General features: G+C 43.6%; 1 protein-coding gene across 1 annotated transcript in view; it reads left to right on the plus strand.

Annotated features, from left to right (window-relative positions):
• LOC128691574 (endothelin-converting enzyme homolog) overlaps positions 1 to 17500 on the plus strand; it is a 22607-nt gene that overhangs the window by 3253 nt on the left and 1854 nt on the right. Inside the window, exons 2-8 of the mRNA XM_070088996.1 lie at positions 2772 to 2984; positions 7437 to 7543; positions 7938 to 7996; positions 9252 to 9303; positions 9662 to 9729; positions 12288 to 12445; positions 12859 to 12904. Coding sequence (XP_069945097.1) covers positions 2772 to 2984; positions 7437 to 7543; positions 7938 to 7996; positions 9252 to 9303; positions 9662 to 9729; positions 12288 to 12445; positions 12859 to 12904 — 703 coding nt within the window. The remainder of the gene's footprint in view (positions 1 to 2771; positions 2985 to 7436; positions 7544 to 7937; positions 7997 to 9251; positions 9304 to 9661; positions 9730 to 12287; positions 12446 to 12858; positions 12905 to 17500) is intronic.

The following is a 17500-nucleotide window of genomic DNA, read 5'->3' on the forward strand; positions in this document are numbered from 1 at the left end:
TGAGTCCATGAGTCCTCCCATGTGAGTCCACGAGTCCTCCCATGTGAGTCAACGAGTCCTCCCATGTGAGTATGAGTCCTCCCATGTGAGTCCACGAGTCCTCCCATGTGAATCCATGAGTCCTCCCATGTGAGTCCATGAGTCCTCCCATGTGAGTCCATGAGTCCTCCCATGTGAGTCCACGAGTCCTCCCATGTGAATCCATGAGTCCTCCCATGTGAGTCCATGAGTCCTCCCATGTGAGTCCATGAGTCCTCCCATGTGAGTCCATGAGTCCTCCCATGTGAGTCCATGAGTCCTCCCATGTGAGTCCCTGACCCCTCCCATGTGAGTTCATGAGTCCTCCCATGTGAGTCCATGAGTCCTCCCATGTGAATCCATGAGTCCTCCCATGTGAGTCCATGAGTCCTCCCATGTGAATCCATGAGTCCTCCCATGTGAATCCATGAGTCCTCCCATGTGAGTCCATAAGTCCTCCCATGTGAGTCCATGAGTCCTCCCATGTGAGTCCATGAGTCCTCCCATGTGAGTCCATGACCCCTCCCATGTGAGTTCATGAGTCCTCCCATGTGAGTCCATGAGTCCTCCCATGTGAATCCATGAGTCCTCCCATGTGAGTCCACGAGTCCTCCCATGTGAATCCATGAGTCTTCCCATGTGAATCCATGAGTCCTCCCATGTGAATCCATGAGTCCTCCCATGTGAATCCATGAGTCCTCCCATGTGAGTCCATGAGTCCTCCCATGTGAGTCCATGAGTCCTCCCATGTGAATCCATGAGTCCTCCCATGTGAGTCCACGAGTCCTCCCATGTGAATCCATGAGTCCTCCCATGTGAATCCATGAGTCCTCCCATGTGAATCCATGAGTCCTCCCATGTGAGTCCATGAGTCCTCCCATGTGAGTCCATGAGTCCTCCCATGTGAATCCATGAGTCCTCCCATGTGAGTCCACGAGTCCTCCTATGTGAATCCATGAGTCCTCCCATGTGAATCCATGAGTCCTCCCATGTGAATCCATGAGTCCTCCCATGTGAGTCCATGAGTCCTCCCATGTGAGTCCATGAGTCCTCCCATGTGAATCCATGAGTCCTCCCATGTGAGTCCACGAGTCCTCCCATGTGAATCCATGAGTCCTCCCATGTGAATCCATGAGTCCTCCCATGTGAGTCCATGAGTCCTCCCATGTGAGTCCATGAGTCCTCCCATGTGAGTCCATGAGTCCTCCCATGTGAGTCCATGAGTCCTCCCATGTGAATCCATGAGTCCTCCCATGTGAATCCATGAGTCCTCCCATGTGAGTCCATGAGTCCTCCCATGTGAGTCCATGAGTCCTCCCATGTGAGTCCATGAGTCCTCCCATGTGAGTCCATGAGTCCTCCCATGTGAGTCCATGAGTAAGGAGTATACTCAGTCCCTCACTTGTTATGTCCTTCATTTATTCGGTTATTTCCTTCCTCGCTTATTCATTATTTTTTCACTTGATAATTCCTTCAGTGATAAAACATATTTTATTTTACTTATCGACTCAGGATCTCATTCATTTATTCACCCACTGACTCATTTACTCAGAGGGATGTCACTTGGACAGACAGTCAGCTTAACTCTGTGAGGGCTACTAGGGCGAGCTATCAGTTCTTCGTATCTTAATAGACTGGCCTGTCTATCAGAGAGCACACACATGTCACTTTCAACTCACCGAACGCCCCGACACACTCACTCTAACTGACCACCTCGCTGAAAGTTCCACTTTTTAACAGAATCTAGGACACCAACTTCGACCTAAATTTTGTTCCCACACTAAACCCCGTCTGCACTAACCTCAGCTTCATACATCCTCACACTTTAATGTGTACGACTTATTTAGATTCAGTACTTGTTTTCTGAATATAATAATTATATAACACAGCACACACACTAATTATCAAAATAAAATATATACACTGAAAGGTACTCACCTAATTGTTGTTGCAGGGGTCGAAACTCAGCTCCTGGCCCCGCTGCTTCACTAATCGCTACTAGGTCCTCTCTCTCCCTGCTCCATGAGCTTTGTCATACCTTGTCTTAAAGCTATGTGTGGTTCCTGACTTGTAGTTAGACTATAGCACTTCCTGATTACTCTATGACTCATCTGAGTCTTCAATTTCCAAGTGTGACCCCTTGTTTCTGTGTGTTGTTTCTGTGTCCCCTCACTGGAACATTCTGTGTCGGTCCACCTTCTCTATTCTACGCAGTATTTTGTATATCGTTATCATGTCTCCCCTAACTCTCCTGTCCTCCAGTGTCGTCAGGCCGATTTCCCTTAACCTTTCTTCGTAGGACATTCCCCTTAGGTCTGGAACTAACCTTGTCGCAAACCTTTGCACTTTCCCCAATTTCTTGACTTGCTTGACCCGGTGTGGGTTCTAAACTGGTGCTGCATACTCCAGTATGGGCCTGACGTACACGGTATACAGTGTATTACTCTCGGTATATATATGCTGAGAATCTGCTTTACTCCATGTTTTAAACATTAAAGTATTCATGCCTGGCGGTGAAAAGGTTATATGTAGTCTTAATGACCCTCATGTAGTTGATAAGCTTAAAAACCTCCATTAACCAACAATTAACTAATTATATTTAACATGATTACCTCCCATTATTTAGGTTTTGCATAATCTATGAATTTAGCGCTTTCTCTTATACCTCTTTTTTTAATGGTAGAGTCATCGTCCCTGCTGTCTGGTCCCAGACTCTACCTCCCGTGAATTTAATAACTGCCTTCCTCCTGCAGGCGCGGAAGGAGGAAGTGGAGGAGGCAGTGAGGCAGGCGAGGCAGGTGGTGGAGGGGGTGTCTTCCGCCTTTAGAGAGATGCTGAGCTCAGCCACCTGGATGGACCAAGTGACGCAGGAGGCGGCACTCAGCAAGCTCGACCATATGCAGCACCTGGTCGCCTACCCTCACCTTCTCCTTGACGACCACCTGCTACAGGAGTACCATCTGGGGGTGAGTCAGGTAGTGCCGCAGGTAGACAGGTGGCTCTGTAAGCAGTTGGGGTAACGGACAGTTGTTAAGTACTTTGAATGTAACTTTTGAGGAGGGTGAGGGATAAGTTTTATTGAAACGGGATTAGATAGTTTTGAGGGGGGGGGGGATTTTGGAGTGGTTTACACAGGTTCCAATAGAATCAGATGGTTTGGAAAAGTATGTGTCATTTAGTTTCAGATAGGTGAATATGACATGTGCAACATCTGGATATCTTCAATAGAGAGATGTTTCTCCTGCACAACAAGCTTTTCCAATCTAATGCAGAGGCATGATGATGGAGAACTTCATACTGGAGCCAGTGGAAGAAGTGGCGCGGTTACAGCAGTTGAAGACATTTTCACAAGTGGGCTGGGCCCTCATCTCTCGAATAAATATACCCGGGTGTTGCATGTGTCTTGGTCATCGACTTGACAGTATAGGTTTGATCTAATGATCCTTACAATGTATAGTTTAATCCCTTATCAATAATTCTTAAATAAATCCCTCAAACTGGCTCGTTACTCAGTAGTATCGCCTTCCGATAATAACAGATAAATTCTGGTTTCATTCTGGAGTGAGTGAAAGAGTGAGGCCTGTTTCCCTACACCTGTTTCCCTACACCTGTTTCCCTACACCTGTTTCCCTACACCTGTTTCCCTACACCTGTTTCCCTACACCTGTTTCCCTACACCTGTTTCCCTACACCTGTTTCCCTACACCTAGTTCCAGAGCTTAGGGGAATGTCCTACGAAGAAAGGTTAAGAGGAATCGGCCTGACGACACTGGAGGACAGAAGGGTTAGGGGAGACATGATACCGACATACAAAATACTGCGTGGAATAGACGAGGTGGACAGAGACAGGATGTTCCAGAGAGGGGACACGGAAACAAGGGGTCACAATTGGAGGTTGAAGACCCAGATGAGTCAAAGTGATGTTAGGAAGTATTTCTTCATTCATAGAGTAGTCAGGAAGTGGAATAGTAGTGAGGTAGTGGAGGCAGGAACCATACATAGCTTTAAGATGAGGTATGATAAAGATCATGGAGCAGGAAGAGAGAGGACCTAGTAGCACTCAGTGAAGAGGCAGGGCCAGGAGCTGAGTATCGACCCCTGTAACCACAATTAGGTGAGTACAATTAGGTGAGTACCTCTTTCCCTACACCTGTTTCTCTACACCTGTTTCCCTACACCTGTTTCCCCTATTCATCAAGTAGGTGCTAGTATACCTTACAGTGGTCTAGGATATGAGATGAGCTGAGGTAGGATAACAGCTCCAATGTTGGGTTCCTGGTCATGATGAATGGTTTGAAAAACCGACAAGTTGAAGATTGAGACACTTATGCAGCATATGGGAATCTTTATTCAGGAAACGTTTCGCCACACAGTGGCTTCATCAGTCCAATACAAAGAGGAAGGCGGTTTTTCAAACCATTCATCACAAAGAGAAAGGCACTGCAGCATTATGGGATCTTGTTACAAAGAATTCTTCAACACTTGTTCAACCTTTGGACGAAGACCTACTTCGACTAGTGGATGACCCCGTACCACTATGACCCCGCCTCCGCCTGCTTCACCTCACCTCACTACAGTATATAAGCCACGTCTACGGCCCTATGCTGTACATTCTACAAGATTGATGGACTGAACACATCGACTCCAGGCTGAGGGACTGATTACCTCATACTCCTCCTCTCCTTACGCCTTCCTCTTTGTGAAAGTTAAGACACATGTGCAACATTTGGAAATCTTTATTGTAGACGTTTCGCCATCCAGTGGCTTTATCAATACAGATTCTAGGACATAATAGGAAGACAGTAGAACTATATACAAAAGATGAGGTAATCAGTCCCTCAGCCTTGGAGTTAGTGTTCACAGCATCGTGGTGGAGGAGAATCTGAAGCAAAGGCAAGAAGACTGGCGGTTATATAGGCGTCAGTGGATAGGGACGGGCAGCAGACAAGATAAGATAAGATTTCGTTCGGATTTTTAACCCCGGAGGGTTAGCCACCCACGATAACCCAAGAAAGTCAGTGCGTCATCGAGGACTGTCTAACTTATTTCCATTGGGGTCCTTAATCTTGTCCCCCAGGATGCGACCCACACCAGTCGACTAACACCCAGGTACCTATTTGCTGCTAGGTGAACAGGACAATAGGTGTAAGGAAACGTGTCGGAATTTCCACCCGCCGGGAATCGAACCCGGGCCCTCCGTGTGTGAAGCGGGAGCTTTAGCCACCAGACCATCGGGCATAGTCACTGGTAGGACCTACTTCCACTGGGGAATCCCGCCTACCAGTGACTATGCCCTCGTCTGCTGCCCGTCCCTATCCACTGACGCCTATATAACCGCCAGTCTTGAACATTAAAATGGTATAAAATACCGACAGGTTGTTAGGTAAGACACATATGCAACAGTTAGGTATCTTTATTTCGAAACGTTTCGCCTACACAGTAGGCTTCTTCAGTCGAGTACAGAAAAGTTGATAGAAGCAGAAGATACTTGAAGACGATGTAATCAGTCCATCACCCTTAAAGTTTTGAGGTGGTCAGTCCCTCAGTCTGGAGAAGAGCATTGTTCCATAGAATGAAACAATATTGTTTCATTCTATGAAACAATATTGTTAGTGGGATGAATTGTAAAGGACCTGCCTAGTATGGGCCAACAGGCCTGCTGCAGTGTTCCTCATTTCTTATGTTCTTATGTTCTTAAGTCCGACTCAAATCCAACCCCTCTCACTCGTGTATTTAACTAACCTAAATTTGAAACTACCGAATGTTTTAGCTTCGATCGCCCTACTAGGCAGACCGTTCCACTCATCAACTACCCCTATTACCAATGTTCATTTATACATTTTATTAGTGCTTTAGAATTATTTGGCATTCTTTTCTGCATGTAAATCTATATTTATGCTAGGGAAGTGACCCCCGAAGTGACCTAGAGTCCTTATGGAGGGGGATTCCCCTTCCAAACAATAACCTCTCTTGTAATAAAGTTGGTAGAATTACCGACAATATGTAAAGTAAAAGGACACAAGTGCAACTAATGTGACATTTATTGTGGCAACGTTTCGCTCTCCTCCCTGTCTCCCCTTCATCAACAACATTATTATTATTATAATCAAGGGGGAAGCGCTAAACCCGGAGGATTATACAGCGCCTGGGGGGGGGATGTGGAAGGCATTCAGGCTTAATTCGGGGAACTGGAGCACAGATCCAATTCCCTAAATCAAGAGCCCCTCACCAACATCAAGGAACCTTGAACATTAAAATGGTATAAAATACCGACAGGTTGTTAGGCAAGACACATATGCAACAGTTAGGTATCTTTATTATGAAACGTTTCGCCTACACAGTAGGCTTCTTCAGTCAAGTACAGAAAAGTTGATAGAAGCAGAAGATACTTGAAGACGATGTAATCAGTCCATCACCCTTAAAGTTTTGAGGTGGTCAGTCCCTCAGTCTGGAGAAGAGCATTGTTCCAAAGTATGAAACAATATTGTTTCATACTTTGGAACAATGCTCTTCTCCAGACTGAGGGACTGACCACCTCAAAACTTTAAGGGTGATGGACTGATTACATCGTCTTCAAGTATCTTCTGCTTCTATCAACTTTTCTGTACTTGACTGAAGAAGCCTACTGTGTAGGCGAAACGTTTCATAATAAAGATACCTAACTGTTGCATATGTGTCTTGCCTAACATCAAGGAACCTTCCTTGAGGGGTTCATCAACAACAGCCTTCAATAAAGTTAACTGTCATGTTACCTTTTGCCACCTGATACCCTCGCTTCCTTCCTGCCCTGCAGCGCTGTATAGCCCTTGTGGTTTAGCGCTTCTTTTTTATTATAATAATAATAACAGCTGTAACATGTAAATTCAACGGAAGTATATTCAGTTTTGTTGTTACTTCACTTATTATAGGATAAATTAGACTGCATTAAATGCTTTAGTTGTATTTGTGTCGTCGCTCAGTATAGCAGTCGTGCTTCTAGTCTGATATTTTCTAACTTTATTAATTTTGCTTGTTATGATTGTCTAAAAGCGCGTTATAAATTTAGCACTTGTATTTATTTTTGTTAGTGTTTAAAAGTGATTTTCTTTAGTTTAGACACGTTTTCTGTGAAATATTATCAGCAGTAACTACGACATTTAAATTTTTGTTAATCTTTTAACTCTGAGGGTTAGTAACCCACGGAAGCCAGTCAGTGTCGCTTATAGCCATGGGGTTCTTCGACTTTCTGCCCACAGTGGGTGACTAACACCCGGGTACCTATACGTATTGCTAGGTGAACAGGGGCAGCTGGCGTAATGAACCATAACCAGCATTTCCACTCGTCCTGTGATCAAACCCAGATACCTTCAGTTGTGACCCGAAGGTGTTACCACTTGAGCCACGAATCATTCCTAGCAGTTTTTATTTTTATTTTGCAGTTACCTAATGTGTCTGCAAGTGATCACTTCAGCAACATAGCGTCCATGATGGCTTGGCACAGCCGTCGCTCCCTCGTGCACCTGCGAGCACCAACATCCACACACAAGTTAGTGCAGTTGTTATAATAGTAGAAATACAAACATGCTGTTAATACAACAGCAGCAGGAGCAGTAGCAGGAACAGCAACAGCAGCAGTAATATTAGCAGCAAGAGCAGCCTCTAAAATATTTATTAAAAAAATATATAATAATAATAATAATAATAATAATAATAATAATAATAATAATAATAATAATAATAATAAAAATAATAATAATAATAATAATAATAATAATAATAATAATAATAATAATAATAATAATAATAATAATAATAATAATAATAATTAATAATAATAATAATTTAATAATCATACAATAAAAATACTACTAATAATTCTGATACTACTAACAAAATAAAGCCTAGCTAACAATAATTTGTAATTCTCCCGTCGTCCCCAGGTGGCCCAGGGGACCACTGGAGACTAATGCCTTCTACAGTTCTCTACACAACACAATAGGTGGGTGAGAGCCATCCAAGGTAACGTATCAGATTATGCTTGGCCTTGCAAATGTGCTGTAACTTTGGTACAAACTCGGTCGCGTTCTGGAACAAATTGCCAATCAGGGTTATTGGAGCAAATTTATTAAGGTACAGGTACACATAAATGCAGTTACATAAATTTTCCTACATAACAGCATTTGTAGATAGGATAACCCAAAAAAATCAAAGTGACTTATTTCTTTTGGGATCCTTGATAAGAGGACAGCAGGGAGTACTTTAGGTATCTTCAAGGGGAGAGGTTGGGTGAGAGTAAGACCTATCAAGAATGGGCAAAATAAATCGTCATGTAATCCTAAGAACCTAAACTTTTAGAAACCTGACCTATGAACCAGGAAGATACACACGACGCATGTAAGACTGACAAGAGAACAGAGCCGCAACACAGTCGTGCGTTCAGAAGTTGAAAAGGTGGAAAGGGATTACAAGGGGGTTACATTCTCTTGTCTTTACACATGCTTAACCAAGGAACCGAAAATTTTATGGATTTATTTTTTTAACCAAAATTGGAAATATGAGAAACGATCTGCACCCCAAGTCTATATGGTAGCTACTTGTGAGTAAGTTTATTCAGGTATACACAAATACAGTTACACAGATTATACATAGCAGCATATGTGTAGAGAACCTGGGATAACCCAAAAAAGTCAGAGCGACTTACTTCCATTGGGGAGCAAAACCTAACCATGTTTCGTATCTTTTGTTACCACTACATAACTCTCACACTGGGGAAGTGAGTGAGTGTACAGAGTAGTGGGAAGGGACTGATTAATTGGCTTAATTCACTATGAGTAGCTGCTAGGTGGGTGAGATAACGCAACTTATCCTCACAACACAAGATAAGATAGCACTCCTTATCCTCACACCTCTGTATGACCCTGGTGGTTTAGCGCTTAGTTTTAATTATGATAATGATATCCTCACACCACAGTCTGAATATGAGAAGAACTCATCCATCAACAACGTTATAGCCTCTGTCATTCTATATAAAGTTTAAAGCTAGCTACGCAAGACATGATATAAATTATATAGCGAAGATTACACGAGAATATAAGGAGTATAGTGTGGGTATAGTGCTGTGGGTATAGTGCTGGGTCAATCCCCACCACTGTGCGGGTGGGGATTGAACTCGTGAGTCACAATAAAGGTGTTGGTTGGTTCATGGTTGACGTGAGGAGGATGAGAAGACTGACATTACTTATTCTCCACCACAGTGATCCCCGTGGCTGTGTTGCAGGCTCCTGTCTTCCACCGTGGGGCCTTCACGTGAGTGTTCCACTCATGTATTCCACGCACAGGGGCTCCACTCGTAGCGTATCACTGACAGGCGTCCCGCGCACGGTGTTCAACTTACGGTGCTTTTCGCACAGTGTTCCGCTCACGCAGGTGTTCCACTCAGTGTTCCTCACAGTGTTCCTCACAGTGTTCCTCACAGTGTTCCTCACAGTGTTCCTGCACAGTGTTCCTCAAACAGGTGTTCCTCATCCAGTATTCCTCACAGTGTTCCTCGCACAGGTGTTCCACTCACAGACTTGATCTGAGGAAAGGGAAGTCTAACTCCAATTCCTGGGATCAGAAATCCCTTCATCGGTATCAGGATAACATGTTATCTTTCTCTCTGCAGAAGCCTCAACTATGGCAGCCTGGGCTCCATCATTGGCCACGAGATAACTCATGGCTTTGATAACAATGGTGAGTTATCTCTCTTTTTTTTTTTTTTTTTTTTTTTTTTACACAGGGTTTGATAAGATTAAGGATCCCTAGCTTTATTGACAAGCTGTTTACAGGTTAAGGATTCCTAACTTTATTGGCAAGCTACGAGCTGTTACCCACATCAGCTCATTTGAAAGCATTTTTATTGTTATGAGACATACAAGTAGGGAACAGGATGAAGTTGGAGCTATCTGTGGGCCAGCATTTTCATTTGATCAACTGACTTTATCTCGTTGACATCATTATGCTGTACGAATGTGTTCCATACTCGAGTCATCCTGGGTATATATGATCTCAGATGGAGTGATGTTCTGGAGAAGGGTATAGCCAGAGTGAAGTTGCTGCTTTCTGCCCGTCTTGTGGCATAAAAGCTTGTTTCACGCTGTCCTCGAAGTGGATCCAAGTGTGGTACTTTGACAATATTGGCCTTGTACATAACAGTAAGGCCACCCACATCCCTCCTGTGTTGAAGGCTCTGCTGAAATGACAGATCTATCCAGGATGGGTCCAGGCGAGAGCTGAGACGTCTTGCTCTGTTCTCTACTTTGTCAAGCAGTCGCAAATGAGAGGGGGGGGGGGGAGGCAAACCACGAAAGTTGAGCATACTCAAGGTGTGAGCGCACTTGTGCCTCGTACAGAATCTTGCAACCCCTACTGTCAAGCAGATGCGAGATACGGCGAAGTGCTGTAAGCTTCCTGGCTTCCTTGTTTGCAAGGTTTACAACATGGTTCTTCATGGTTAGTTTGGAGTCAAATTTCACCCCAAGGATATCAACTTCTTCTCCAGGTGCCAACACCCTCCCATTCATCCTTACTACTGTACCAGCATTACCATCATAGTGCCTAGAGATCATCATCATTTGCCATCTATTTCCCCAAGCTGATATAGCTCTTAGCTGGTGATTGATGTAGCTTAGAGCAGCTGGCATTTCTTCTCTTGGATAAGTGAATGTCAGTGTACAGTCGTCTGCATATGCATGGGATTCTGGGATGAGATGAAGAAGGTCGTTGTGGAACACTTGCCCCAATAGGATGTCTTGCTGATTCCATTCCAGTGAGAACTACCCTTAGAGATCTACCATGAAGGTAATCACTGAGGAGACATAGCGTAGAGCCTGCAATTCCCAGTGCTTGAAGTTTTGCTAAGAGGCCCTGGTGCCACACCCGGTCAAAAGCACCAGCAATGTCCAGTGTTACCACACAGCTGACTTTGGATTCATCCAGTGACTGGTGCCACTTAGTAGCAGATCAGCAGCAGAGTAACCTTTCCTGAAGCCATATTGACTGTCACAAAGTAGTGAGTGGTAATCAAAAAACTCTGTCATTTGTCTTGAGATTATTGGCTTAAGAAGCTTGCCAGTGATTGACAGGAGTGAAACTGATCTGTAGTTGCTGATTTCTGCTCTGCTCTTCTTTTTGTGAACAGGGACTATATTTGCCTCTTTCCACAGAGAAGGCCATTTACACTGTACTAGGCAGTGCTGAAAGATGCGAGTTAGAGGTGCTGCTAGCTTGTCTGCACATCTCAACAATCTTGGGCTCAACTTGTCTGGGCCCACAGCCTTTTCTTGGTCAAGCGATTTAAGAAGGAAATGCACCTCTTCCTGCCTTATTGTTACTACTGACAGTTTTGACACAGTTCTTGCAGCTAGCCAAGGAGGGTCCCTTGCTGGATCAGGAACTTGTATTTTGGTAGCAAAGTGTTCAGCAAAGAGGTCCGCCTTCTCTTGACTACTAGTAGAGGTGGTCCCATCCTGTCGATTTAGAGGTGGAATGAGTTCATCAGGCAGATAACCGCGTCTGTCCTTGACCAGGGACCACCAGGTTTTGAAGCCTACTCTACCTCTCTTTCTTTCTCTCCTCACACACAGAAAATCTAGTTTCTATCCAATGGCTTTATCAATAAATACAGTAACAAAAACGGATGACTGAAGAGGACGAGGTAATCAGTCCCAGCTGAATTCCAAATTGTCCCAGCCTAGGAATCGAAGCCGAGTCCTTTAGATTGTGAACCTAACACTCTACTTGTCACTATTATTATTATTATTATTATTATTATTATTATTATTATTATTATTATTATTATTATTACTATTATTATTATTATTTTCTTCTTCTTCTTCTTCTTCTTCTTCTTCTTCTTCTTCTTCTTCTTCTTCTTCTTCTAGGGAAGCACTAAAACCATAAGGGAAGGGGGGAGGGGGTGATAGAAAGCCTGGGAAATGGGTTTTATCCGAGGAAGTTGAAAGGTTAGCTCCAGTTCCTTGGATCAAGAACCCTTCAATATGTGTGGCACCTTGTGGTGGCAGTCCACTGGTCCAGCGGTCCAGAGGTTCACTAATCCACTGGTCCAACGGTCCACAAGCTCACTAATCCACTGGTCCAACGGTTCACTGGTCCAGAAGTTCACTAATCCACTGGTCCAGCTGTTCGGTGATCACGCGGTTCACAGATCCCGCGAGTCAGTTGTTCAGCTGTTCTCTGGTTCAGCGGTCCAGTGGTCCAGCTTCAAATTGTCGTGTACCTTTGCCCTGCAGGTCGATACCGGGACTGGAGTGGTTCACTGAGGCACTGGTGGACCAACAGGACCCTGGAGCGGTACACTAACAGGACCAGCTGCTTCGTGGACCAGTACTCTGCCTACGATGTGGCCCACCTCCTGGCCCACCATGACCGACCCACCACACCAATGAAGGTGAGCAGAGAGGGTTATTATTATTATTATTATTATTATTATTATTATTATTATTATTATTATTGCTGTTGTTGTTGTTATTTCTGACCATTTCAAAGTTAACTTTCTGCTGTACATTGCTTGTAAGATTACAGTTTACCACTTAAAAGACCTCAGGTCACCATTTAAAAGACCTCAGGTCACCACTTAAAAGACCTCAAGTCATCATTTAAAGACCTCACTTCACCACTTGAGGGACCTCAGGTCACCACTTAAAATACCTCAGGTCACCGTTTGAAGACCTCAGGTCACCATTTAAAGACCTCAGGTAACCAATGAAAGACCTCAGGTCACCAATAAAAGACCTCAGGTCACCAATAAAAGACCTCAGGTCACCACTTCAAAGACCACTTAAGAAACATTTTTGTCTACAGATCAACGGTGTCCAGACCAAGGGAGAGAATATAGCAGATAATGACGGTAAGTTCTAAGTGACGACCACTTAAGAACATAAGAATGGAGGAACACTGCAGAAGGCCTACTGGCCCATACAAGGCAGGTCCTTATCAAAACCACCACTACCTAAAGCTACCCAAGAATTTACTCCCTTACCCATGACACCAATCAAACCCAGCCCCTCTATCTCATATATTTGTCCAATCTCTTTTTAAAGCCACCCAAGGTCCTAGCCTCTATCACCCTACTCGGAAGATTGTTCCACGCATCCACAACACTGTTCGAAAACCAATATTTACCTATGTCCTTCCTAAATTTATCCAACTTAAATCCGTTATTTCTGGTTCTTACCTGGTTCGGCATCCCCAGTACTTTATTAATATTACTTTCGTTTATGCCCATCATCCACCTATACACTTCAATATCTCCCGTCATTCTACGTCTCTCCAGAGAGTGAAGATCCAAGGCTCTAAGTCTGTCCTCATACCAGATATTCCTTATAAGTAAAATATTTTAGTCATTCTTCTATAAATAACAAAAAGGCACAATACCGTGACTGGAACGATACACAAATAACCCGCACATAAAAGAGAGAAGCTTACGACGACGTTTCGGTCCGACTTGGACCATTGACAAAGTCACTCTTCTATGTATGTTCTTCAATGAATCTATATCAATCCTGTAGTAAGGAGACCAAAAATTGAGCGGCATAATCCAAATGAGGCCTCACTAGTGATGTATATTGTTATAAAATTACTTTTGAACTTCTGTTACTTATACTTTTTGAAATAAATCCTAGTAATCTGTTAGCCTTCGTGCACACACTTAGGCACTGCTGTCTTGGTTTTAGATTTCTGCTTACCAGGACTCCCAAATCTTTTTCACATACTGAATGATCAAGCTCTACTTCACCTATGCAGCATATGGGAATCTTTATTCAGGAAACGTTTCGCCACACAGTGGCTTCATCAGTCCAATACAAAGAGGAAGGCGTAAGGAGAGGAGGAGAATGAGGTAATCAGTCCCTCAACCTGGAGTCGACTCCAGGTTGAGGGACTGATTACCTCATTCTCCTCCTCTCCTTACGCCTTCCTCTTTGTATTGGACTGATGAAGCCACTGTGTGGCGAAACGTTTCCTGAATAAAGATTCCCATATGCTGCATAAGTGTCTCAATCTTCAACTTGTCGGTTTTTCAAACCATTCATCACTACTTCACCTAGTTTATAACTTCGAGGGTTATTTTCATTATGAACACTAATGGGCCTAAAACCGATCCTTGTGGAACACCGCTAGTGACTAATCCCCATTCAGATTTGACTCCATTAATTGAAACTCTGCTTACTGGCAATATAAACACAAATGCAGTATAATGTGATCCTTTATTGACTACGTTTCGCCCACACAGTGGGCTTTTTCAAGTCACAAACAGAACTACCTGGGGTGGAAGGAACGCGAGTATTTATAGTCCGGCTGAGGTCAGGTGAAGAATGCTGCATCTGATGATGTACCGAGTTGGGTTGTAGAGTCTAAAAACTTGGGTAGCTTGGAAAGGAGACTGGACAAGTTTGTGAGCAGACCTTCTACAGTGTTCTTATGTGGGATAGCGATGAAGAAGTTTCTTGGCAAGTGGTTCAGCTATGTTATAGAAGCCACTATTCTGGTTGAAGTTGTCGGATATAGAAATAAGTGATGATTCCAGGATTCTTCGGTATTGGGTGTTGTCTTCTGTGGCGATAAGTCTTGAGTTTCTGTAGTTTATCAAGTGGTTGTGTGAATTACGGTGTTGTACGCAGGCATTCCTTGTGTCGTCAGACCTGCTTGCGTATTGGTGTTCTGAAATACGTGTTTGGAGGTCCCTTGATGTTTCGCCCACGTATAACTTGTTGCAGTCATTACAAGGGATTATGTATACCCCTGCAGAGGATGGAGGCTTGTCCTGCCTACTACTGGTGATGTCCTTGATGGTCGTGGTTGTGGAGGTAGATACTTGGAATGATGTTTTGGCAAAGATGTTGGAAACATGTTTGGCAATGGAGTTGGTGGGAAGGACTATGTATCTCTTCTCGGCAGTGTCTTCTCTGGGTGTGTTGAAGATGTTTAGTGCTCGCCGTCTGCAGTCTCTGATGAAGTGACGAGGATAGTGGAGTTTGGAAAATACCTGTTCAATTATAGTGCATTCTTCCTCAAGGAACTCGTTGCTGCAGATTCTGAGTGCACGCAGGAAGAAGCCTATAATTACACCACGTTTGGTTTTGGTGTCGTGGTGAGAGTAGAAGTGGAGAAGATCGTTTTGGTTGGTGGGTTTTCGATAGACTTTAAAACGAAGTTCGTGGTCAGCTTTGCAGAGTAGAACATCAAGGAAAGGAAGAGTGTTGTCGACCTCTTCTTCAAGTGTGAACTGGATTGAAGGCTCGACCTGGTTGAGCTTGTCTTGGAGAGCTTGAACGTTGAAGCGTTTAGGAGTTATGAGGAGAATGTCGTCAACATAACGGAGCCAGGTGACAGACGAAGGAATAATGGTGGAGAAACGTTCGGCTTCTAGATGTTCCATGTATAGGTTCGCTAGGACTGCACTGAGTGGCGAACCCATGGGTAGTCCAAAAGTCTGCTGAAAGAGGTGATTTTCAAAAGAGAAACACGTAAAGCCAACACATAGTTCAACCAGGTCGATGAAGTCGCTGGCTGGAATGGGAAGATCAAGTGAATCGTCAATTTTCTTGCGCAAGAGATCGATGGCTTGTTTAGTAGGTACTTTAGTGAATAGGGAAGTCACGTCAAGGCTGGAAAGTTTCTTGTTCCTGATGTTGATGTTGCGAATGCGATTGAGAAGATCACCTGAGTGTTTGAGATGTGCTGGACTGATAGTGCCCAAGAGTTTCGAGAGGTGTTTGGCGAGAATTCCTGAGAGCTTGTGGGGAGCACTGCCTATTCCCGAGGATATGGGCCTCAGTGGGATACCAGGCTTGTGAGTCTTTGGCAGGCCGTATAAACATCATTCCAAGTATCTACCTCCACAACCACGACCATCAAGGACATCACCAGTAGTAGGCAGGACAAGCCTCCATCCTCTGCAGGGGTATACATAATCCCTTGTAATGACTGCAACAAGTTATACGTGGGCGAAACATCAAGGGACCTCCAAACACGTATTTCAGAACACCAATACGCAAGCAGGTCTGACGACACAAGGAATGCCTGCGTACAACACCGTAATTCACACAACCACTTGATAAACTACAGAAACTCAAGACTTATCGCCACAGAAGACAACACCCAATACCGAAGAATCCTGGAATCATCACTTATTTCTATATCCGACAACTTCAACCAGAATAGTGGCTTCTATAACATAGCTGAACCACTTGCCAAGAAACTTCTTCATCGCTATCCCACATAAGAACACTGTAGAAGGTCTGCTCACAAACTTGTCCAGTCTCCTTTCCAAGCTACCCAAGTTTTTAGACTCTACAACCCAACTCGGTACATCATCAGATGCAGCATTCTTCACCTGACCTCAGCCGGACTATAAATACTCGCGTTCCTTCCACCCCAGGTAGTTCTGTTTGTGACTTGAAAAAGCCCACTGTGTGGGCGAAACGTAGTCAATAAAGGATCACATTATACTGCATTTGTGTTTATATTGCCATTGTGTCGGTATTTTATACCATTTATTTCCACTCTGCTTACTGTTGGTAAGCCATGCCTCTATCCATGCTACAATTTTACCTCCTATACCATGAAGGGAAATATAAACACAAATGCAGTATAATGTGATCCTTTATTGACTACGTTTCGCCCACACAGTGGGCTTTTTCAAGTCACACACGGATCTGATCCGTGTGTGACTTGAGAAAGCCCACTGTGTGGGTGAAACGTTGTCAATAAAGGATCACATTATACTGCATTTGTGTTTATATTTCCATTGTGTCGGTATTTTATACCATTTATTTCCATCCTATACCATGAGCTGCCACTTTTCTTAAAAGTCTCTTGTGAGGTACTCTATCAAAGGCTTTACTGAAATCCAAATAAACAATATCATATTCTTTATGACTGTCTACTTCCTTAAATGTTTTATTGAAGAAAGTCAGTAAATTTGTCAGGCAGGAACGACCTCTCGTTGAACATATGCTGAGATTCATTAATCAAATTATGCTCTTCAAGGTAACATCTAATACTATCAGCTATAATTGATTCTAATAATTTGATTATTGGACTGTAATTTGAGGGAATGAATTTATCCCCTGATTCGAATACAGGAACTACATTAGCCATCTTCCACATCTCTGGCACAACACCAGTTAGGATGGACGCATTAAACACACTCGTTAATGGCTGACTAAGTTCCATCTTGCATTCTTTAAGTACCCTGGAAAACAACTCGTCGGGTCCCGGGGACTTATTTTGCTTCAGTTTATCTGTTTAATAACTATGTCCCTCGTGACGGTAATATTAGTTAATTTGAATTCATCAGGAACTGAAAAATTGTTAATTTCTGGATTCTCATTTACGTCTTCTTATGCAAAGACTGGCAAAAAAATAATCAATCCAGTTCGCTATCCGTCAGCTGACCATTCCCAATTTTCAGAGGTCCTGCTTGTCCCCTCACCTTTGTCTT

This window comes from Cherax quadricarinatus, chromosome 26 (assembly GCF_038502225.1).
Source record: "Cherax quadricarinatus isolate ZL_2023a chromosome 26, ASM3850222v1, whole genome shotgun sequence".
NCBI classification, from domain to species: Eukaryota; Metazoa; Arthropoda; class Malacostraca; order Decapoda; family Parastacidae; genus Cherax; species Cherax quadricarinatus.